This window comes from Phyllobates terribilis, unplaced genomic scaffold (assembly GCF_046119375.1).
Source record: "Phyllobates terribilis strain yellow unplaced genomic scaffold, ASM4611937v1 Scaffold_7__3_contigs__length_470593459, whole genome shotgun sequence".
Taxonomy (NCBI): domain Eukaryota; kingdom Metazoa; phylum Chordata; class Amphibia; order Anura; family Dendrobatidae; genus Phyllobates; species Phyllobates terribilis.
The window spans coordinates 271,006,341-271,027,789 of record NW_027362767.1 but is presented as its reverse complement, the minus strand read 5'-3'; the positions used below and the strand labels follow the sequence as shown (position 1 = coordinate 271,027,789).

General features: G+C 48.1%; 1 protein-coding gene across 1 annotated transcript in view; it reads right to left on the bottom strand.

The window, feature by feature from the left end:
* Window positions 1-17,877, bottom strand: part of OLFM1 (olfactomedin 1) — a 57,213-nt gene extending 39,336 nt beyond the window's left edge. Inside the window, exon 1 of the mRNA XM_073640751.1 lies at window positions 17,327-17,877. Coding sequence (XP_073496852.1) covers window positions 17,327-17,392 — 66 coding nt within the window. The 5' untranslated portion in view covers window positions 17,393-17,877. The remainder of the gene's footprint in view (window positions 1-17,326) is intronic.
* Window positions 17,878-21,449: the final 3,572 nt, after the last annotated feature.

Below are 21,449 nucleotides of genomic sequence, written 5' to 3'. Positions count from 1 at the left end.
AAAAAGCCCTGGGATCTGTAAAAAAGCCCGGGAAACTCAGAACCAGGAAGTCCTCTGAGGAGACAAGACGCGTCTGATGCCCAGAGGACGTTTGGGAGCTTGTACAGACTGCAGCCAGATGGTGTTTCCAAGAAGAAGCTGTGCTCTGTGAGTAACTCAGATATGTGACCGGTCACCAACTGTGTAGTCAGTTAGGGAAAGCTAGTTAGTGATTCCAGTAGTGCTGAGAACTGCCTGGTGTATATCACTGCTGATGGACTGATTAGGCTTGATCCAGAGATTGTGAAGGATCTGGTATACTAAGATGCTGTGTACCTGGATACTACAAAGGAGCCCTGTTGTGAACTACACTTTGAGACTGAGATTGATTCTAATTCCTTCTTACACCTGAATGTGCTGAAGAGCTTGGTGAGAAGGAGAAGCAGATCAAACCCTGTGGCCAGAGATCAGGGTCTAATAAAAGGTTTAGTTTGTTAACTGTTTGTATATGTATTAAGTCTGAGAGATTATAGGTAACATGTTGGCTAAATATATATATGAGTGTTCTGTAAGGGGAAAACAAGGGTACCCAGATCCCATTGTATTAATGTGGGAGGGGGGTGTGAGGTTATATTCCTGGGAGGACCACGTGCCACGTCCGCGGTAACATCCTGGGTAGGCCCTGTACTGAATAAGGTTGGGAGCGGCATAGCCCAGGGGTAGTTTGGCTCATTCCCGCGAGATTGGCACTTGGGCTCTCTCGGGCTACATAACTTGTATCTTGTGTTAGTGGTTGTTGTGGCCCATATTTTGTAGAATCGTTTAACCCTGTCATTTGTGTGACCAGTATAAAGAAAGTTATTTGCCACTATACGAGGTCGGAGTCATTCATAGCAGTGCCGTATCCCTCATACACATTCGACCGGCGTTCCGATCGTTACATATACAAGACGGGAGGAGTGGTACTGTGCAGTGTACATTATATACAGGACGGGAGGAGTGGTACTGTGCCGTGTATACAGTATAATCAGGATGGGAGAAGTGGTACTGTGCAGTGTATACAGTATATACAAGACTGGAGGAGTGGTATTGTGCAGTGGATAGTGTGTATATATAGGACAGGAGGTGTGGTACTGTGCAGTGTACAGTATATACAGGACGGGAGGAGTGGTACTGTGCAGTATGGACAGGAGGAATGGTGCAGTGTACAGTCCATTCAGGACTGGGGGAGTGGTACTGTGCAGTGTACAGTATATACAGGATGGGAGGAGTGGTACTGTGCAGTGTATAGTATATGCAGGATGGGGGGGGAGTGGTACTGTGCAGTATAGACAGGACGGGGGAGTGGTACTGTGCAGTGTATACGATATACACAGGGCTGGAGGAGTGGTGCAGTGTACAGTATATACAGGACGGGGGAGTGGTACTGTGCAGTGTACAGTATATACAGGACAGGAGGAGTGGCACTGTGCAGTATATACAGGATGGGAGGAGTGACACTGTGTGCAGTATATACAGGGCTGGAGGAGTGGTGCAGTGTACAGTATATACAGGACAAGAGGAGTGATACTGTGCAGTGTACAGTATATACAGGACGGGAGGAGTGGTACTGTGCAGTGTATACAGTATATGCAAGACGGGAGGAGTGGTATTGTGCAGTGTATAGTATATAAAGTACAGGGGGAGTTATACTGTGCAGTGTATAGTATATACAAGACAGGAGAAGTGATACTCTGGAGTATACAGTATATACAAGACAGGGGGAGTGGTACTGTGCAGTGTATAGTATATACAAGACAGAATGTAACATCCCTGGCGGCTTGCCGACATGGCTTTCCATCTCCCCTCATGCAAGGCCGCCAACTTACCCACCAGTCCAGGCTGCACACTGTGTTCCTGTCTGTTGTGTAGGTCTCTGGTCTGCAGGATTAGGGCAGCGCCACTAGAACTTCCTGAGTCTTAAAGCAACAGTGCGCGTGTTCCTAATTTGTCCCCAGCCTATTGCTGTGAGACACTGGATACTTAAACCACTTCCACCCATGGGGAGGTGCCTGAGCAACACTATCTTTCAGTGTGTGCTTTGCAACTGTGAGTTGCCAGGTCCTGTCATGTATCTTGCCTGTTTCTGCCACCCTGGGGGCTGAGTACCCAGGCCTGTTACCTGTACCGGTGACTTCTAGTCTATTTCCACCACCCTGGGGGCTGAATGCCCAGGCTCGTACCTGTATCTCGTTCCTGTCTGAACTGTGTTCTAGCCCGTTACCTGTTTGCCTCTATATCCGATCCTTCCCTTTGCCTCCTGTGTCTGTTCCAGTACCTTTCTATATTCTGCAGTGTCAGTACCAGAACCTATCTCCTACCTGTCGTCTTTGTACTTCAGTTTGTGAGCGTGTCCACTCGCTACTTCATAGTAAATACCCTGTGTGAATCTGGCTCTGTCTGTCCTGTCTCCCTGTCCCTGTACTTATCCTCTGTATACTTGCTATTCCCTTGTGCTTTTCTGTACCTGTCTGGCATTCCTGCGGCATTCCCCCCTGGCCGTGCTTTGCCCTGCTCTGCTCTGCTTCCCGTCCGCACCTGCGATTCTGCTCTGCCCTGCTCTACTCCACTTCCCGTCCGCACCTGCGACTCTGCCCTGCTCCGCTTCCCGTCCGCACCTGCGACTCTGCCCTGCCCTGCTCCGTTTCCCGTCCACACCTGCGACTCTGCCCTGCCCTGCTCCGCTTCCCGTCCGCACCTGCGACTCTGCCCTGCCCTGCTCCGCTTCCCGTCCGCACCTGCGGCTCTGCCCTGCTTTGCGATACTCCGCTTCCCGTCCTCACCTGCGACTCTGCTCTTCCCTTCTACCCATCCGCATCTGCAGCTCTGCCCTGCTTGTCTTCCCGTCCGCACCTGCGGCTCTGCCCTGCCCTGCTCTGCTTCCCGTCCGCACCTGCGGCTCTGCCCTGCCCTGCTCTGCTTCCCGTCCGCACCTGCGGCTCTGCCCTGCCCTGCTCTGCTTCCCGTCCGCACCTGCGGCTCTGCCCTGCCCTGCTCTGCTTCCCGTCCGCACCTGCGGCTCTGCCCTGCCCTGCTCTGCTTCCCGTCCGCACCTGCGGCTCTGCCCTGCCCTGCTCTGCTTCCCGTCCGCACCTGCGGCTCTGCCCTGCCCTGCTCTGCTTCCCGTCCGCACCTGCGGCTCTGCCCTGCCCTGCTCTGCTTCCCGTCCGCACCTGCGGCTCTGCCCTGTCCTGCTCTGCTTCCCGTCCGCACCTGCGGCTCTGCCCTGCCCTGCTCTGCTTCCCGTCCGCACCTGCGGCTCTGCCCTGCCCTGCTCTGCTTCCCGTCCGCACCTGCGGCTCTGCCCTGCCCTGCTCTGCTTCCCGTCCGCACCTGCGGCTCTGCCCTGCCCTGCTCCGCCTCCCGTCCGCACCTGCGGCTATGCCCTGCCCTGCTCCGCTTCCCATCCGCACCTGCGGCTCTGCTCCTGTATCATAGTCTGTACTGGTCCCTATCCTGCCTGTCTGTATATCAGCCGTGCCCGCCAGCACCTGCCCACCTGTACATCAGCTGTGCCCGCCAGCACCTGCCCAACTGTATATCAGCCGTGCCCGCCAGCACCTGCCCACCTGTATACTAGCCGTGACCGCCAGTACCTGCCCGCCTGTATATCAGCCATGCCTGCCTGTCTGTATACTAGCCGTGCCTGCTAGTACCTGCCTGCCTATCTACACACCAGCTGAACCTGCCTGTTCCTGCATACCCCGGTGTGGGTCAACAGCTGTGTGGCCAGGGTCTGCCCTGGAGTAGAACCTGGGCCACCTCCCTCGTCCCTCCTCGGACCACGTAGTCGATTAAGCCGCCGTGCGGTCAGGGTCAGATCTGGCGAGGCCCTAGTCACGCCCCTGCAGGCACTCCTCGGTTCGTGGCCCAGTGGGACCACTAACCACGCTCACGCCAAATAGCCCGGCCATGAGCGTAACACAGGAGAAGTGATACTCTGCAGTATATAGTATATACAAGACAGGAGGAGTGGTATTGTGCAGTCTATATTGTGTATATATAGGACAAGAGATGTGGTATTCTGCAGTGTACAGTATACCCAGCACAGGAGGAGTGGTACTGTGCAGTGTATACAGTATATACAGGACGGAAGGAGTGATGCAGTGTACAGTATATACAGGACGGAAGGAGTGATGCAGTGTACAGTATATACAGGACAAGAGGAGTGATACTGTGCACTATACAGTATATACAGGACGGGAGGAGTGGTACTGTGCAGTGTATACAGTATATACAGGACGGAAGGAGTGATGCAGTGTACAGTATATACAGGACAAGAGGAGTGATACTGTGCACTATACAGTATATACAGGACGGGAGGAGTGGTACTGTGCAGTGTATACAGTATATGCTGGACGGAGGGGAGTGGTACTGTGCAGTATAGACAGGACGGGGGAGTGGTACTGTGCAGTGTATACAATATACACAGGGCTGGAGGAGTGGTGCAGTGTACAGTATATACAGGACGGGAGGAGTGGCACTGCAGTATATACAGGATGGGAGGAGTGGCACTGTGCAGTATATACAGGGCTGGAGGAGTGGTGCAGTGTACAGTATATACAGGACAAGAGGAGTGATACTGTGCAGTGTACAGTATATACAGGATGGGAGGAGTGGTACTGTGCAGTATATACAGGATGGGAGGAGTGGCACTGTGCAGTATATACAGGGCTGGAGGAGTGGTTCAGTGTACAGTATATACAGGACAGGGGAGTGGTACTGTGCAGTGTATACAGTATATACAGGGCTGGAGGAGTGGTGCAGTGTACAGTATACACAGGACGGGAGGAGTGGTGCAGTGTATACAGTATATACAGGACGGGGGAGTGGTACTGTGCACTATATACAGGACAGGGGAGTGGTACTGTGCAGTATATACAGGACGGGAGGAGTGGTGCAGTGTATACAGTGTATACAGGACAGGGGAGTGGTACTGTGCATTGTATACCGGAGGGGAGGAGTGGTACTGTGCAGTGTATACAATATATACAGGGCTGGAGGAGTGGTGCAGTGTACAGTATATACAGGACGGGGAAGCGGTACTGTACAGTGTACAGTATATACAGGACTGGAGGAGTAGTACTGTGCAGTATATACAGGATGGGAGGAGTGGCAGTGTACAGTATATACAGGATGGGGGAGTGGTACTGTGCAGTGTATACAATATATACAGGGCTGGAGGAGTGGTGTTGTGTACAGTATATACAGGACGGGGGAGTGGTACTGTGCAGTGTACAGTATATACAGGACGGGAGGAGTGGTACTGTGCAGTGTATACAGTATATACAGGACGGGAGGAGTGGTACTGTGCAGTGTACAGTATATACAGGACGGGAGGAGTGGTACTGTGCAGTGTATACAGTATATACAGGACGGGAGGAGTGGTACTGTGCAGTGTATACAGTATATACAGGACGGGAGGAGTGGTACTGTGCAGTGTATAGTATATACTGGACGGGAGGAGTGGTACTGTGCATTGTGTAATATATACAGGACAGTAGAAGAGGTCCTGTGCAGTGTATAGAATATACAGGACAGAGGGAGTAGTACTGTGCAGTATTTAGTATGTACAGGACAGGAGGAGTGGTACTGTGCAATGTATAGTATATGCATGGAAAGGATTTGTTTTCAGCTCACCCTTAATTGTCCCGATGAATTCACCACGAGAAGCACGGAGAGTTGTCCCTGCCGGACGCGGCACACACTTGCAAATACCACAGTAGGGAGGTGTGGGGGAAAGACTGGTGCGTTAGACCAGTGGACGTGTTTCGAGCATATTACATGCTCTTAGACTCACCTGTCTTTCCGCCACACCTCCCTACTGTGGTCGTTCCCAAATTCCTGTTTTTATGGAGTGAAATAAAGCAAGATTGTTTTATTGTGGAAGCTGGATCCTTTCTTACTTGCAAATGTATAGTATATACAGGAGTGGTACCGTGTGTGTGTGTGTGTGTGTGTGTACACACACACACACACAGCGGGTGAAATAAGTTTTGAACATGTCACCAATTTTCTAACTAAATATATTTCTAAAGGTGCTATAGACATGAAGTTCTCAACAGATGTCGGTAACAAGTGTAAGGCAGCTACCGGACACATAGTTGATGGGAGGCATGTATCACAGAGATAGTTGTCATCTGTGATGTCATCCTGGAGTATTGCTCTAGTGCACATAGCACTAAGAGGATTGTTTGGTGCATCAGGACCAGGTTTTATGGGCAGCCTGGGAGATGGATGGGTCTGGCTTCCCACATACCCAACCTCTGGGTGTGGTTTAACCTTTTAGGATGGAGTCCGTTATTTGACACATGGGCTGTGTGTGAAGGAAGAAGGCCTCCTGTGTGGTATATCCAGACTGAGACGGTGTACTCGATGCTATCCAGCCTGTGTAACCAGGACTGGCTCTTACGAGACTTTGTCAAAGAACTGTTTACTTTGTTTTGCCTGCACTGAAGGCTGTTTATTTTTTCCTTTGCTTAAAGCTAGTTTATGAAGCATCAATAAACAAGCATGGACTTTTAAATGGAAAAGCTTCCTATTTTGCCTCCCGACGCACCAAAGTGAGTAGCATTCCCACACAACCCATCCAATCCATATAGTCAAATAAATCAAACCATAGATAACTTAATTTATGGACATGTGTAAGGCTGCGTGCCCACTATGCGTTTTTCAAGAGTTTCTGCCGCAGAATTTCCGCAGCGAAAACGCTTAAAAAACGCTTGGTAATATGTGCGCCATGGTCCCCAATGATAATCCGCATGTGCTATGCACATGCTGCGGAAATTTCCGCTGCGGATTATCATTGCGGAACAATCTGCAGCATGTCCATTAATTTTGCGGACACGCAGCGTAATCGCCACCATTGACTTGCATTGGACCGCGTGACATCCGCATCACTGCATCTGCACACGCGGATATCACACGGTTCAATGTGCGGATGGCACCCAGGTCTGGAGGAGAGGAGACTCTCCTCCAGACCTGGGTACCATCGAACCTGTTAAAAAAAGAATTTAAAATAAAAAATAAAGATTATACTTACCTACCGATGGCCCCCGGCCTCCTCAGCAATGAGTGCGATGTGTTGGGCGGCTCGCGGTGGTGTGAGGACCTGACATGACGTCATTGAGTCATGTGACAGGTCACGTGACCGCTGACGTCGGGGGTCGCGTGACCTGTCACACCACCGCGAGACACTGGAGAGACCGAACGGAGCGGAGAAGGAGACCGGGGGCCATTGGAAGGTAAGTATAATCTTTATTTTTTACCATTCTTATTCTTTTTTTTAAACTATTACTTGGTCACACTATATAAATCCATGCCAGTTGCATGGATTTATATAGAGTGACCAAGTTGTCAAGCACTTTTGTAAGTGATGCTAAAATCGCTTGGAAAAGCGCTTGATGACCCGCATGCAGAAATGCATGCAAAAACGCTTGACAAACGCTTCTACGTGGCGGGAAAAACGCATGTAAAATCCGCATGCGTTTTTCCTGCCAGGAAGAAGCGTAAAAGATATGCAGCATTTCTGCATCGTGGGCACATAGCCTTATAATGAAAAATGACATGGGGAAAAATTATTGCACACGCTGACTGTACAAAAGCCTTTGTTGGTGATGACCGCTTCAAGACGCCTCCTGTATGGAGAAACTAGTTGCAGGCATTGCTCAGGGGTCATTTTAGCCCATTCTCCCACAAAACACTCTTCAAATCCTGAAGATCCCGTGGGCTCCACCTAGGAACGCTGAGCTTTAGTTCCTTCCATAAATTTTCTATTGGATTCAGGTCAGGTGATTGGCTGGGCCATTCTAGCAGATTTATTTTCATTTTCTTTCTCTGAAACCAATTGAGAGTTTTCTTGGCTGTGTGTTTGGGATGATTGTCTTGCTGAAATGTCCACCTTCATTTCATCTTCATCATCCTGATAGATAGCAGCAGATTATTTTTGAGAATATCTCGGTACATTTGTCCACTCTCCCAGTATTTCACAGACTTGTCTAAATGTTGTTGACCAAACTTTAAATCAGGGCTGTGGAGTTGGATTCGGAGTGGTGGAGTCGGTATAAAATGGACTGACTCCAACTTCTAAATTATATAATAAATTGGGTACAGTAGTTCATGCAGTTTGTGGGGAATATTTTTTTCATAAGAATTTGGGAAAGTTATGAAATGTCCTATAAATGTCTGTCCTATTCCTTATCTAAGGGTCTAGACTTTTAGCTGAGATGAATCTGAGCTACAGTAAATTTATCACTTAAACATGAGCCGAGTATGAGGGAGTCGGAGTCGGTGACATGGAAATTGAGGAGTCGCAGTTGGAGTCGGAGGTTTAGCTTACAGACTCCACAGCCCTGCTTTAAATGCGCTCGAACATGATTTTTGTTCAGCAATGGAGTCTTGCGTGGTGAGCGTGCATACAGGCCATGGAGGTTTAGTGTATTACTAAGGCTGTGTGCCCATGATGCGTTTTTTAAGCGTTTCCGCAGCGGCAAAAACGCTGCAGAAACGCTTAAAAAGCGCATGGTAGAAGGCCTGCCATGTTCCCCAATGATAATTCGCATGTGCTGTGGATTATCATTGCGGAAAAAAACGCAGCATTACCAATTATTTTGCGGAAGCGCTGCGTTTTTGCCGCCATTGACTTGCATTGGAACGCTTGGATTCCGCATCACTGGATCTGTACATGTGGAATCCAAGCGTTTCAATGTGTAGATGGTACCCGGGTGTGGAGGAGAGGAGACTCTCCTCCGGACCCGGGTACAATAGAACCTGTAAAAAAAGAAAAGAATAAAATAAAAAATAAATATTATACTTGCCTTCTGATGGCCCCCGATTCGCTTGTCTTCACTTGCCAGCAGCTTGCGGTGGACTGAAGGACCTGCGCTGACTTCATAGTCATGTAACGGCAGGTCCTTCAGTGTAGTGTACCGCGAGCTGCCAGCAAGCCAGGACGGAGCGAAACTAGACTGCGGGGGCCATCGGAAGGTAAGTATAGATTTATTTTTTTATGTTTTGACATTCTCTCGGTCACACTATATAAATCCATGCCGGTTGCATGGATTTATATAGTGTGACCAAGTTGACAAGCACTTTCCAAGTGATGCTAAAATCACTTGGAAAGCGCTTGTCAACCCGCATGCGGAAATGCAAGTGAAGAACGCTTCACTTCCGCTTGTCCCTGGCAGGAAAAACACATGTACAATCCACATGTACAATCCGCATGTACAATCCACATGTACAATCCACATGTACAATCCACATGTACAATCCGCATGTACAATCCACATGTACAATCCGCATGCGTTTTTTTCTGCCAGGGAGATGCAGAAACGCTCAGGAAAAAATCAGGAGCATTTCTGCATCATGGGCACATAGCCTTATAGTTTTGTTTGAAACAATTTGTACCTACTGATTCCAGGTCTTTCTATCGCTCTCCTCAGGTTAGAAATTCTTCTATAACCAATGCCATCAGTATGTTTTCCAATATTAAGGCTGCAAAGGTCTTGAGATAGCTCACTGGTTTTACCCATCATGAGAAGTTTCTTGTATGTCAACTTGGTAATGAGACATCTTTTTAAAGACCATCAGTTGACCCAACTGATATTATTTTTCACTAAGTGTCAGGATTGCTTTCTAATTACTGATAGATTCCAGCTGGTGTCATGACTTTCCATGTTTTTTGCACCTCTTTCTTCATGTGTTCAATATTTTTTTCCTGTATCATTTCTCATTATTATACATGGTTCCCGTCCAGGGGATGCTAAGATGTACCCGCCTGTCTACTTAATTTGTGTCATGCACTTTTCTCGTTCACATCCCGCACACGCACAAAGCGCCTATAACGCGAGGCGCGCTATTTTTGCTCCCGGCCCCATTTTTCCCTGCAGTAGTCTAGTGCGCAGGCGCCAGGGAGTCACTGTACCGCAGGCGCCTGCACACTAGACCATTGCAGGGAAAAATGGGTCCGGGAGCAAAAAATGTGTGCCTCGCGTTATAGGCTCTTTGTGCGTGCGCGGGATGTGAACGAGAAGAGTGCACGTCACAGGGCCCTGTGATGTGCAGGGGAGGGGAGGAATATGGAAATTAATTAGATAGGCGGGGATGTCTTAGCGTCCCCCAGACGGGAATCATGTGAAAACTGGGTTAATAAAAGCAAAAAAAAAACAATTTCAAAGCTAGCAAACCTCTATTATAGAACATACAGGTAAGTATAGATTTACATTTCTATCACTTGTATGCCCATATTAGAGGTCTGATAACTCCCATGGGGGTGACAGATTCCCTTTAATTTATGGACATCTATGGTTTGATTTCTCTGCCTGTGTGGATTGGGTGGATTGTTACCGACATCTGGTGATAATTTCATGTCAATATCATCTTTAGAAATATATTTCTAAGAAAATTGGTGATGTGTTAAATGCTTATTTCACCCACTGTGTATACCATATTCTACAGACGATAAGACACACTTTTTTCCTCAAAATTTGGGAGGAAAATGGGGTGCGTCTTAGTCCGAATGTAGCTTATCGGGGGGGCGGCAGCAGTGGTGGAGCGAGGTCACAGGAGGCAGGGTCGCCACCGTTTCCGCAGCGGCGACCCTGCTGGAGGAATGTGGCGATGCTGCAGACCCTGGGCTGGGAGGAGAGGGTGTCCCGGTGGTTGGCTTCATGAAAATGTCAGCGGTGCAGGCAGGAGCGGATTCCCCGCTCTACACATTGCTCTCCCGACGGTGGGCTTCAGGAAAATGGCCAAGATCCACTCCTGAATGCACCACCGACATCTTCATGAAGCCCACCGCTGGGACACCCTCTCTATCCAGGCAAGGGTCTGCAGCATCACCTCACTCCTGTCGCCACCAGCTTCCTGCAGCGGTGACCCTACCTCCTCTAACCCCGCTCCACCGCTGCCGCTGAATGATTACTAAATGCTCAGAGCGGTCATGTTGGGCGACCTTGCAGTGGCGCTGGCCCCCGGTGGTGCTCACATGTTGTAGATATGGGAGTATACACCCTGTTTAGTTGGACAACGTGCCCACTTAGCATACACTGCCACATGGGAGCTGGAATAGTGGCCACATACATATTGATGATAGCCCCTTATTATCACACTGGAGTGTAAACGCCTTGTCTTCAGGTTCTGGGGGTCTTCTACAAGGATGATGGGAGTTCTCCTTCAGATCGTTTGCTGCTGAGCCTCTGCATCTGCCAGGAGCAGGCACCAAGCTTTCCTGTGGATCATTACTAAAATTACCTGAAGTCATGACTGGTCAAGCAGTAAAAAATAGAGAGTTTATCTCTGTACTGCAGCTGGAAAATGGAAGGAAAGCGGCCAAGTGTGTGCCAGTGCTGGAGAGGGCACTGCCCCCGGCATCTCTACCAGGTGCTAATGGATTTGTCAGTATCTGGAGATATTTATACATCTATCCTCCCATCACTGTACGTGAGGCAAGTGCCAACATAATAGTGCCCCAATACTATGTCTGCATACCTGAGCCGATGATAATCCCAGGCCTGTGTGCAGAGACCACCAAAATGGACCATCAGGTCAATTCTTAGAATACCAGCTGCCATAGCCTGAGCACAGATCCCGGAGACTCTGCCTGAATCTATGTCCCTCTTAATTATATAATGTGATGGAATTCATATTTATGTAATTGTCTCACATGGATCCAAACCGCTCAGCTCAGAAGCAGCCAGAATATAGAGGAGACCCCCGCTGTATAAATGTGTAACGTGCTAGAAATCTGTGCTTTGTCCTACGTCGTTCTACTGGGAGTAGTAGTATCACTAAAGACCCGCAAGTCGCAGGGCACTAATCTGTAGATAGTGATGCTCAGCAGATCTTTGGATCCTGCACTTTCCTGCGTTCATGATACATGGTGTACGGCTCAGATTACACTTTTCTGTATATCTGTGGTATACTTTAGAGGAAATATTGTTCTGATAAATTCACCCAGAAGCGTTCATGTGAGGGGAAATAAGCATTACAGACGATAGACGTTCAGTGACAGATCACTGGTAAATCATTCTGCAGTCTATGCACAGTGATATATAGAGGATGTAGAAGATGATTCAGAAGAGAAATTGGCATTACCAACCAGATATGCGCTCACTGATAGACTGCAGAATGATTTTCCAGTGACCTATGTAAAGTGATATATAGAGGATGTTGAAAATAGTTCAGAAGAGAAATAAGCATTACATACCAGAGACAAGCTCACTGACAGATCACTGGTAAATCATTCTGCAGTCTATGTACAGTGATATATAGAGGATGTGGAAGATGGTTCAGAAGAGATGAGCGTTACTAACCAGAGATGAGCTCACTGACTGATTACTGGAAGCTCTTTCTGCAGTCTGCTGTGTATAGTGATACATATGTAAAAGAGATATGGAGGAGAAAACCTTTTTTACAATAAGATTGCATAATACATTTTGATGCATTTAAGTAAAAAATAGATATAAGTAACATAAATGCCCGCCATGGTCCGGTACTTTTATATTAAGGACTTCTGTTCAGGGTGGGTCATGTATCTAAGATCTATTAGGATCTCACTCTCGGCATTCCACCGCACAGCGGATATTAGCGGCTGGATGTACAGAGCGGATCCCTGCAGTACCTGGGAGCGGCCACCAAGCAGTTACTGTAGCAGTGCTGCCCTGCTCTGTACACTGCTACATCTGACCCCGGCTGATCGGGGGGGGGCGCTGCGTGCCCCAGATGATCTATCAACGGAACGGGTCCTCAGTGCAAATATACTGGACACCCTCTTGAGATTTTATCTGTGGTGTTACATAGGACTACAGGTTGCCTCCTCCTGTAGTGTCAATGCCGCTGTTATATGGCTACACGTCATAATGGTTTACAGCAAGAAAACATCTGAATATTTCAGCTCTGCTTCATCTATACACAGTGTAGATGGCACAGTGTGACAGCGCTTCTCCAGCTGTGAGGCCGGTCTCAGCGAGGCACCCCCTGGTTGTTGGTGCCGCACTCGTATTATCACATAGAAGTGACCATATTCTTCACAGTCCTTTCTATGGCCGCAGCAATATTCAGTTTCGCCACATAATTCTCTCTTGTGTACATATTGTGATGTTGCACTGGTACAGGAGACAAAAAAGTAACATTTAGAGATATTATGAACTTGAGCATTGACTTCTGCTCGAGGCGATGGAGCCCAGACGCCATATTGGTCTGTCTGCTGAGGTCCCAGTAGAAGTTTGAGGAGCCCTGCCCTAGTCTGAGCACCTTTTATATGTTCCCCTGCTCCAGCTACAGACTGCTCTGGAGCACACGGGGTTAAAGACACACGGTCCCTCTTTCCCATGAATTAAGTCTGTGCAGGTAGTGAGATTTACACCTTCTCTGTCCAATGTCATTAATTGCTAGAGACGCTTTCTCCATAAATCACCCACAGTGCGGCCCTAGTGCGGAGCAAAGCATTGTGGGGGGAATGGTGCCCTGATCTGCAGCTCACTGGATGCACTGGATCCCGGCATATAGTGTCCTGCACAGGGGGCTTTATGTCAGTCTCGGCCCTACTACACCAATGTATGCATGTGACATGTGTGAAGACACCGGACCCCTCCGACAAGTGATTGTTCATTCTATTGCTTGTCTCCGGCCCTCTCAGCTCTGACCGCAGGGTATCACCTGCACCCTGTATAAGGAGGGCACTACGCACTGGAGAGTTGGATTTAAACCTGTGCAGTAGTCAGATCCTGGGCATTGACCATCTTTTTCTTTTTAGGCTTATGGCTGCCTTACACCAGGTAATTTGCCCCTTTTAAACACAGAGGTCAGTGCAGCCTTAGCATAATCATAAGCCGGGTCATCTGCAGAATCCTCTCCTCTTGGATGATGGAAGAGGGGGGAGCATGGCAGCTTGCCCTCCAGCTTCCAACCACCTATCGTCCAGCGCCCAGCCACTCACCCTACAGAGCCCGGACACCTATCCTCCAGCGCCCGGCCACTCGCACTACAAAGCCCGGCCATCTATCCTCCAGTGCTCAGCTACTCGAACTTCAGCGCCTTGCCACTCGTCCTACAATGCCTGGCCACCAATCCTCCAGAGCCCAGCCGCTTGACCTTCAGCGCCCGGCTACTCTTCCTACAGAACCTGTCCACTTGGCCTACAGCGACCAGCCTCCTATCCTCCAGCGCCCGGCCACTCACCCTACAGTGCACGACCACCTATCCTCCAGAGCCTGACCGCTTGCCCTCCAGTGTCCAACCACCTATCCTCCAGCGCCCTGCCGCTCACCCTCCAGCGCCCGGCCACCTATCCTCCAGCGCCCATCCGCTTTCCCTACAGTGCACTACCACCTATCCTCCAGAGCCCGGATGCTCGCCCTCCAGCACCCAACCACCTATCCTCCAACGCCTTGCCGCTTGCCCTCCAGCACCTGGCCACTCGTCCTACAGTGCCTGACCACCTATCCTCCAGTGCGTAGCTGCTTGAAGACCTTTCACCAAATTTTTCATGTTGAACGGTAAACACAATGTAACAGTGGTTGCACAATATAAAAAAAAAATGAAAACTTTTTATTCCATTTTGCCTTTGAGATATCAGCATCACATATTTAGCACCCATTGAGTTAACTTTTAGTTAAGTCTAAGTGGGTGTTTTTAGATAGTTATCACTGGGGGCGTGCACTTCTACCTCCTGTATGATGCTGGCCAATCATAAGTAGAGAGCAACATAGAAGTGCAGAAGGACCTGTGATGATGTCATCATGGTCACATGACCTGAGTCCACCGGTCCTACCAGCTGGAGTGTGCAGTCTAAATACGCACTGAGGATACATTACACGGCACAGAGGTGTGGAGCTGTGAATCCCAGTTATTTCCACACCTCTGTGCTGTGTTTTTATAATGTTTTATTCCACTCTGTAGATGCTGTTACATCATGTGTCCAGTTCATCATGAAGAATGTGGTGAAAATTCCTCTATAAAGTATGCGGGGCATTTACGGCGAAGTCTTGTTCTGCGGCTGTTGCTGTGGGTAATACATGGACTATGTGCTGCTAAATTACAGATGTCATGGACCTGAGTTCATAATTTTGTGTAGATTATCCTATACCACAATGTTATATTTTGCATAGGACTGCAGGTAACATGTTCTCGCCATGTACATAGGATTGTAAATAACAACCACTGCATTAGCGTTGTTCAAAGTAATCACCATGCATTACATAGGACTGCACATAACATATTCTATGTTATCTGTGGTGTTACATAGGACTGCAGGTAATACTGTATGATACAGTAGTGATCACTGTGTGTTGGTAGGGATGTTACATAGGACTGCAGGTAATACTGTATGATGCAGTAGTGACCACTGAGTTAGTTGGGACATTACATAGGACTGCAAGTAATACTGTATGATACAGTGTGTTAGTTGGTGTTACATCGCACTGTGGGTAACACTATGATACGGCAGTGATCATTATGTTAGTTGGGATGTTGCATAGGACTGCAGTTATTACTATATAATACAGCAATGATCATTGTGTTAACACTGTATGATACAGTAGTGATCACTGTGTGTTAGTTGGGATGTTACATAGGACTGCAGGCACTACCGTATGATACAGTAGTGATCACTGTGTTAGTTCAGATGTTACATAGGACTGTGGATAATATCGTATGATACAGTACTGATCACTGTGTGTTAGTTTGGATGTTACATAGGACTGCAGGTCCACCTATTGGTTTTCTTTCATTCAGGGCAAGGCTCTTGATGTACCAGTAGCCGTGATCCGGCCACTCAGCTCAGCTCTGCTACCTCTGTGCACTGTCCCTTGCTGTGGTCGGTAATCTCAGTTCTAGGACCAGATGGCAGCTGACGAGCCATCTCCAGGGTGGGACATGTCACCTCTGCTGACATTACAAGATGCTAGAAGTTTCTGTCCCACCTTGTGCAAGGAAGGGACTTTGACAGTAGTTCCTTACAATGTTTCTCACCACAGCAGACTCCCTACTAAACTGAACAGCGCAGCGCCCCTTCGGGCATCTCGTGTCCTGTGCCCGGGCAGATCACAAGCTTCAGCTGTGCCACTGATTGTTCTCTGATGTTGGCTGTGATTGTGTGTCCCATGGGGGCCGCGTCCTGCGACTGGGCGAGGTGTAAGTGCTACCTTTCGGGGTTCTCACTTATGTCTGCTTCCATAATAAAGCAGCTGTTCTCTACCAGTACAGTACAGTGTATGTGGTCACTGCTGGGGAGTCGTCACAGTGTACAGCGCCACGGAGGAGGATGGTGCTATACATGTCACACATAATAACGCCCTCCCACTGATAATCTGTCCCACACATTGCACTGACCACAGGGTGCAGGAAAGTGGAAGGACATTGTGCAGCTTGTGGGGATCCATGTAATGCCCCGCTACCCTCCATACAGTGCCCCAATCACTTGGTGAGAAATCCCCGCCGATCTCCAGCCTCCTGTAAGCCTGATCTAATTGGGTTCAGCGCCCGCTCGCTCTGAGCACTTTATAGCCCTAATCTCATTAGGAAAGTGTAAATCCCCTTTCACTTGACTCCTATTCTGCTAATCAAACAAATCCGTAAAGTCTCCGATCCGATTCCCAGCCGCTCACGGAGGTGAACTTCTCCAGCAGCCTGGAAACTAATTACCCCCTGGATATCTCCCGCCAGAGACCCAGAAAGGACATTTAAATGTCACCGTCAATCAAAAGGAATAGTCATGTAAAGAAAAGTCCACGGCCGAACGAGGTAGATGCCGTCACCGAACGTGCAGTCAGGGGGGAAGTCGGAGAGATGCGATGTCTGTGCCTACAAGGAGGGGGGCGCTGTGTGTGTCTGGAGCAGGGCAATGACCCCAGCACATTGTTATAGGGTTCGTTCGCACGCTGCAGAATTTTCGGCGTCTGTCACATTCATCTGAACAGGGTTTGCAGAAATACTTGCACTCTCTGCAGAAACAACCGACTGAGGTGCAGGGAACAGACCTTGAGTCACAGGAATTTCTGCAAGAAATCTGGCACGTGTGAATACTCCCTTATGTGCCCTGGCGATGGATTGCTGACTGTATCTGCATGCTGAGCCGACCACTACACCCCTCCAGCAGCAGCACCACCACATGCTCTCTGCTCCCGCCCGACCACAACACACAACGTGGGTCCCCGGGGTGAAGGTTGCACCAAACAGAATTTTAAGCCAGTAGCCACCATGCTCCGGTTCGGATATACCATAGCAAGCGGCGGAGCCTGCCCGCAACTCAATCACTTTCACGGGAATGGGGGAGGGGGTCTGAGACGAGGACGGCTGCAGGGTAACCTACTTGGGTGAGTTCAGTGCCCATCAGGATGAGGAAGAACAGGCTCATCAGCTTGCTTGTGGGTTGCATTTCTTGGTGCCAGGTTCAGTCTGGATCCGGTTTCCTCCTCTCACTCTCTGCCTTGAGGATTTTTTCCCTTTCTTTTCTTCCTCCTCTTCGCTGTGCTTTTGTTCCAGAGGGAGTCCGTTGTCCGTTCCTTCTGGCGCGTCTCAGCAGCCCTAGGAGACGAGGCGAGGAGTCTGCTGTGTGGAGTGCACACTTAGCATATTTGTAGGATATCTCAGGTCCTCTCTCCTCGTCTTGTGTCTCTGTGTGTTGGGGCTTTTTAATGGCTTCCTGGATTGAAAGGCATTTGCAAGGAGGAACTCAGTGGAGCACAAAATGATGGTATTGCTTTTGCCAAAAGTTTGCCTTTAAAGGGAGGGCAGGAATAGAGGGGAGGAAAAAAAATAGAGAAGCGGTGGTTAGCAGTGATGCAGCTAGTGAAAAGGTACCACAATTTTTCCTTAGAGGACTGAATTTCTGCCAGCAAAATGGAAGCTGTAAGAGTGGCGCTGATTGGCTGCTGTGCTCCCGGCTGAGATTGGCCATTAATATTTGCCTGCCCAGCTCGCTTACCAGACCTGTCAGTTGGTGTGCAGCGCTCCTGTGATTGGAGGCTATGTCATCCCCTCCGCCGCCTGTCTTTTGTTCTCGTCTCCTCCAGCAATAACAATGCACAGATGCACAATGCAGGAGGAAGCGGCCGGCTCCGTCTCTGGCTGCGCTGCCATATTACACAGGCACAAGACCAAATCTGTCTTCCCTTTATGCAGAAAATACAAATCAAAGCCTAGTGCAGAGAGGGAGCGACAGCTCTGGGGTCAACTGCCTGGAAAGCTGCAGCAAGGAGGCAGGTGCATCCTCCATTTCTTTTGCTTAAAGAAGCACTCCTCCCATCAGTTTTGTATCTTCTTAATATTCTGCAATCATCATATTATACAGCACTGTGTACTTACAATTGCGCATTCCGCCTTTTTACCAAGTTAACTCTTCTGTTTTCCATTAGGTCTATGACATCACGTGATTAAAAACTGACAAGCTGAATCCTTATAAGATCTATGTAGAAACAGGAAGTCTCTTGTCCCTGCAAGACTCATTCCCCTCTTCAACTCCTGACTCAGCTGCTTCGCGCCCCCCCACCACCACCACCACCAGTGACTTTTGCAGTCATTCCTAACTTATGCAGAGAAAATTGACCTCCTGTTTTTACTTAGAGCTTGGAAGGATTCAGCTGGTCAGTTTTTAATCATGTTATTGTATAGACCTAATGGAAAAGAGAAAAATTAAGTGGGAAGAAAAGCAAAATGATAAGTACACAGTGCTACATAATATGATGACTGTAATATATTAAGAGGATAAAAACTTTGATGGAAGGAGGAGTGCTTCTTTAAACTCCACTCATTATGAAGGACCCAAAATGCTGCCCACAAGGGAATCCACTTGTATACGGCCTCAAATTATTTTCACCGTGGTTAATAATAATAATAATAATAATTTTTATTTATATAGCGCCAACATATTCCGCAGCACTTTACAATTAAGCAGGGACATGCACAGACAATAAATTCAATACAAGGTGAGACAGTTTAAACAATTAAATTAGGAGTGAGGTCCCTGCTCGCAAGCTTACAATTTACAAGGAAATGGGGGGACACAGTAGGTGAAAAGTGCTTGTTATTTCAGGTCTTGCAATTATAATAAATAGGGATTTTCATATAAGGCTATGTGCGCACAGTCAGGATTTGATGCAGAATTTTCCTGAACGTTTCCTCATCTCCTTGGCAGGAAAAACGCTGCAGAAATTCTGCTTGTTTTTGATGCGTTTTTTTTAAGCATTTTTGTACATTAATGAATGCTTTTGGAGCTAAATAAAGTAATTTGGTGGGACATTGCTTAAACCCTTATATTACCGTCAGAACTGGAGTGAGTATATTGGTTAATTTAAATGATTAAAGAATGTGTCTGTTGTATTTCAAATAAAATGTTTACTCTGTTTCTTTGTGTTTACTTAACTCTTTACTTCAATTAGGTTTGGTCATGAAAAGGTCTGATTGACACTTTGTCATCACTAAACAAAAGAGGTAGGTGTCAGCTGATCCCATACACAATCTCACGAGTGTGTCAGAGGTAACAGACAGTCGCCCTGCAGTTGGTTGCAGGAGTTCTCTACGTTTGGCATTACAGACATCTTCTTAGAGGCTGGCTGTCTCTAGGTCTCTAGGATCCAGCGGCTACCTCCCTCTGGCTAATTAGCTCCCTGGCCTGGGTGTATAAATACCTGGTGTGTCTGAGAGGGAGGTGCCAGCAATATTCATTACTACTTGGAAGGTTTTAGCAAGAGCAGTACTTCGTCCTCTCTGGAGCTTGAGGCCGTGTGGCAATTTGTTTGGAGTCGTCTAAAGCTAAGCAATTTCCCCCCTAGTTGTCTATAGAATTTAGTGGCGATCGACTAGTGCTCATCTCCTTCCTTCCCTAGCCTTAGCCATACGTCAGGGAGAGGCACGCATGCGGCGATTGGTGAAGAGCTAATATAGGGATGGTAGTTGAGACAGGGTGACACTAGACCAGACTAGGAGGTCTCCACTCCCCCCTTTCCCTAGTGTCTGGGCTCACTTTCCCTCTCACCTCTATGTTGCACTAAGTCTTTCCCACACCTTGCGTGACACCCAATCTTCATTAGCATTTCTATTCATATAATTTATGCAGCAGCTGTGAGCTGCTATTTTTAGCCTAGGAAGGTGCCATTTGCAAACATGTTCCCTGGCTATTATTAACAGCTCACAGCTGTTTCGTTAACCACTTCGTCCCCCCGATCAGCACTCAGCAGCGCTTTGCATGCAGCATATTTTTGCTACGTCTAAAACACGGTGTTTTAATATCGCACTTTTGTTGTCAGTACATGTGAATCCACCGCATATAATGACACTTCAATCGGTCAAAATCAGCGGAGACTAGCGTGTCCTCTACAGAAATTGATATGCTGAGGGTGAGTTTGGGTACGTGGCCACAATCAGGAGCCGCTGCAGGTTTGATTCTGCGTGTTTATACAGCATCAGACCCGCAGCGTCCAGATGTTACAACATAGTGGATAGGATCTCTAGAAATCTCATGTTCACTATACGTGCATCAGAGGCTGCGGATCACCCGTGGACACTGACCACTAGAATGTATAGAATGCGGTAAATCAGCATGGTTCAGTGAACACATGTGGATTTACCTGCGTTCAATATGACGCAGCAAAAAAAATGCGTCCAAAATGCTGCTAAGTCTGAATCGTGGGCACAGAGCCTAAAATTTTTAACAAAAAAATGGTGTGGGCTCCCATGTCATTTTTATAACCAGCAGAGGAAAAGCTGACTGTTGGTGGCTGATATTAGTAGCCGGGGAAGGGGCCATTAGCCAACAATGTTCCCTGGCTATTAATATCAGCCCACAGCTGTTTGTTTAGCCTTTACTGGCTAGATTACAGGGGACCCCAGAAAAGAATTGACGTGGGGTCCCCCTATAAAATCTAACCAGAAAAGGCTAAACAGACAGCTGTGGGCTGATATTAATAGCCAGGGAAGGAGCCATGGACACTAGTCCCCTCCGCGGCTATTAATATCACCCCTCAGCAGTCCCAGAAATGGCGCATCCATAAGATGCGCCAATCTGGTGCTTAGCCTCCACTCTTCCCACTGCCCTGTAGGGGTGGTGAGTGGGTAAATGGGGTTGGGGTACACTTCAGCCTTGTATTGGCGGCTGACGTGAAGTCCAGGTTAGTAATGGAGGACGTCTATAAGACTCCCCCATTAATAACTGCGTAGTAAAATGGTCGCCGCTTTTTCAATAAAAGACACGGCCAGAATATAGTATTTTAGTGAAATAAAAAACACACGGTTTAAAAAAAAAATGTTATTGTATGCTGTCAGCGAAGCTATCAATCTTCTAGAAAAAAAAGTAAAAAAACAAACAACCATATCCCTCACCTGTCCGCCATTAATGACGCAGTTCATGATTACGCCAACGATTGTCCCTTGGCGATCCGTGTCACTTCTACAGCAGTGACATCATCAATCACTGATGTCACTGCTGTAGAAGACAG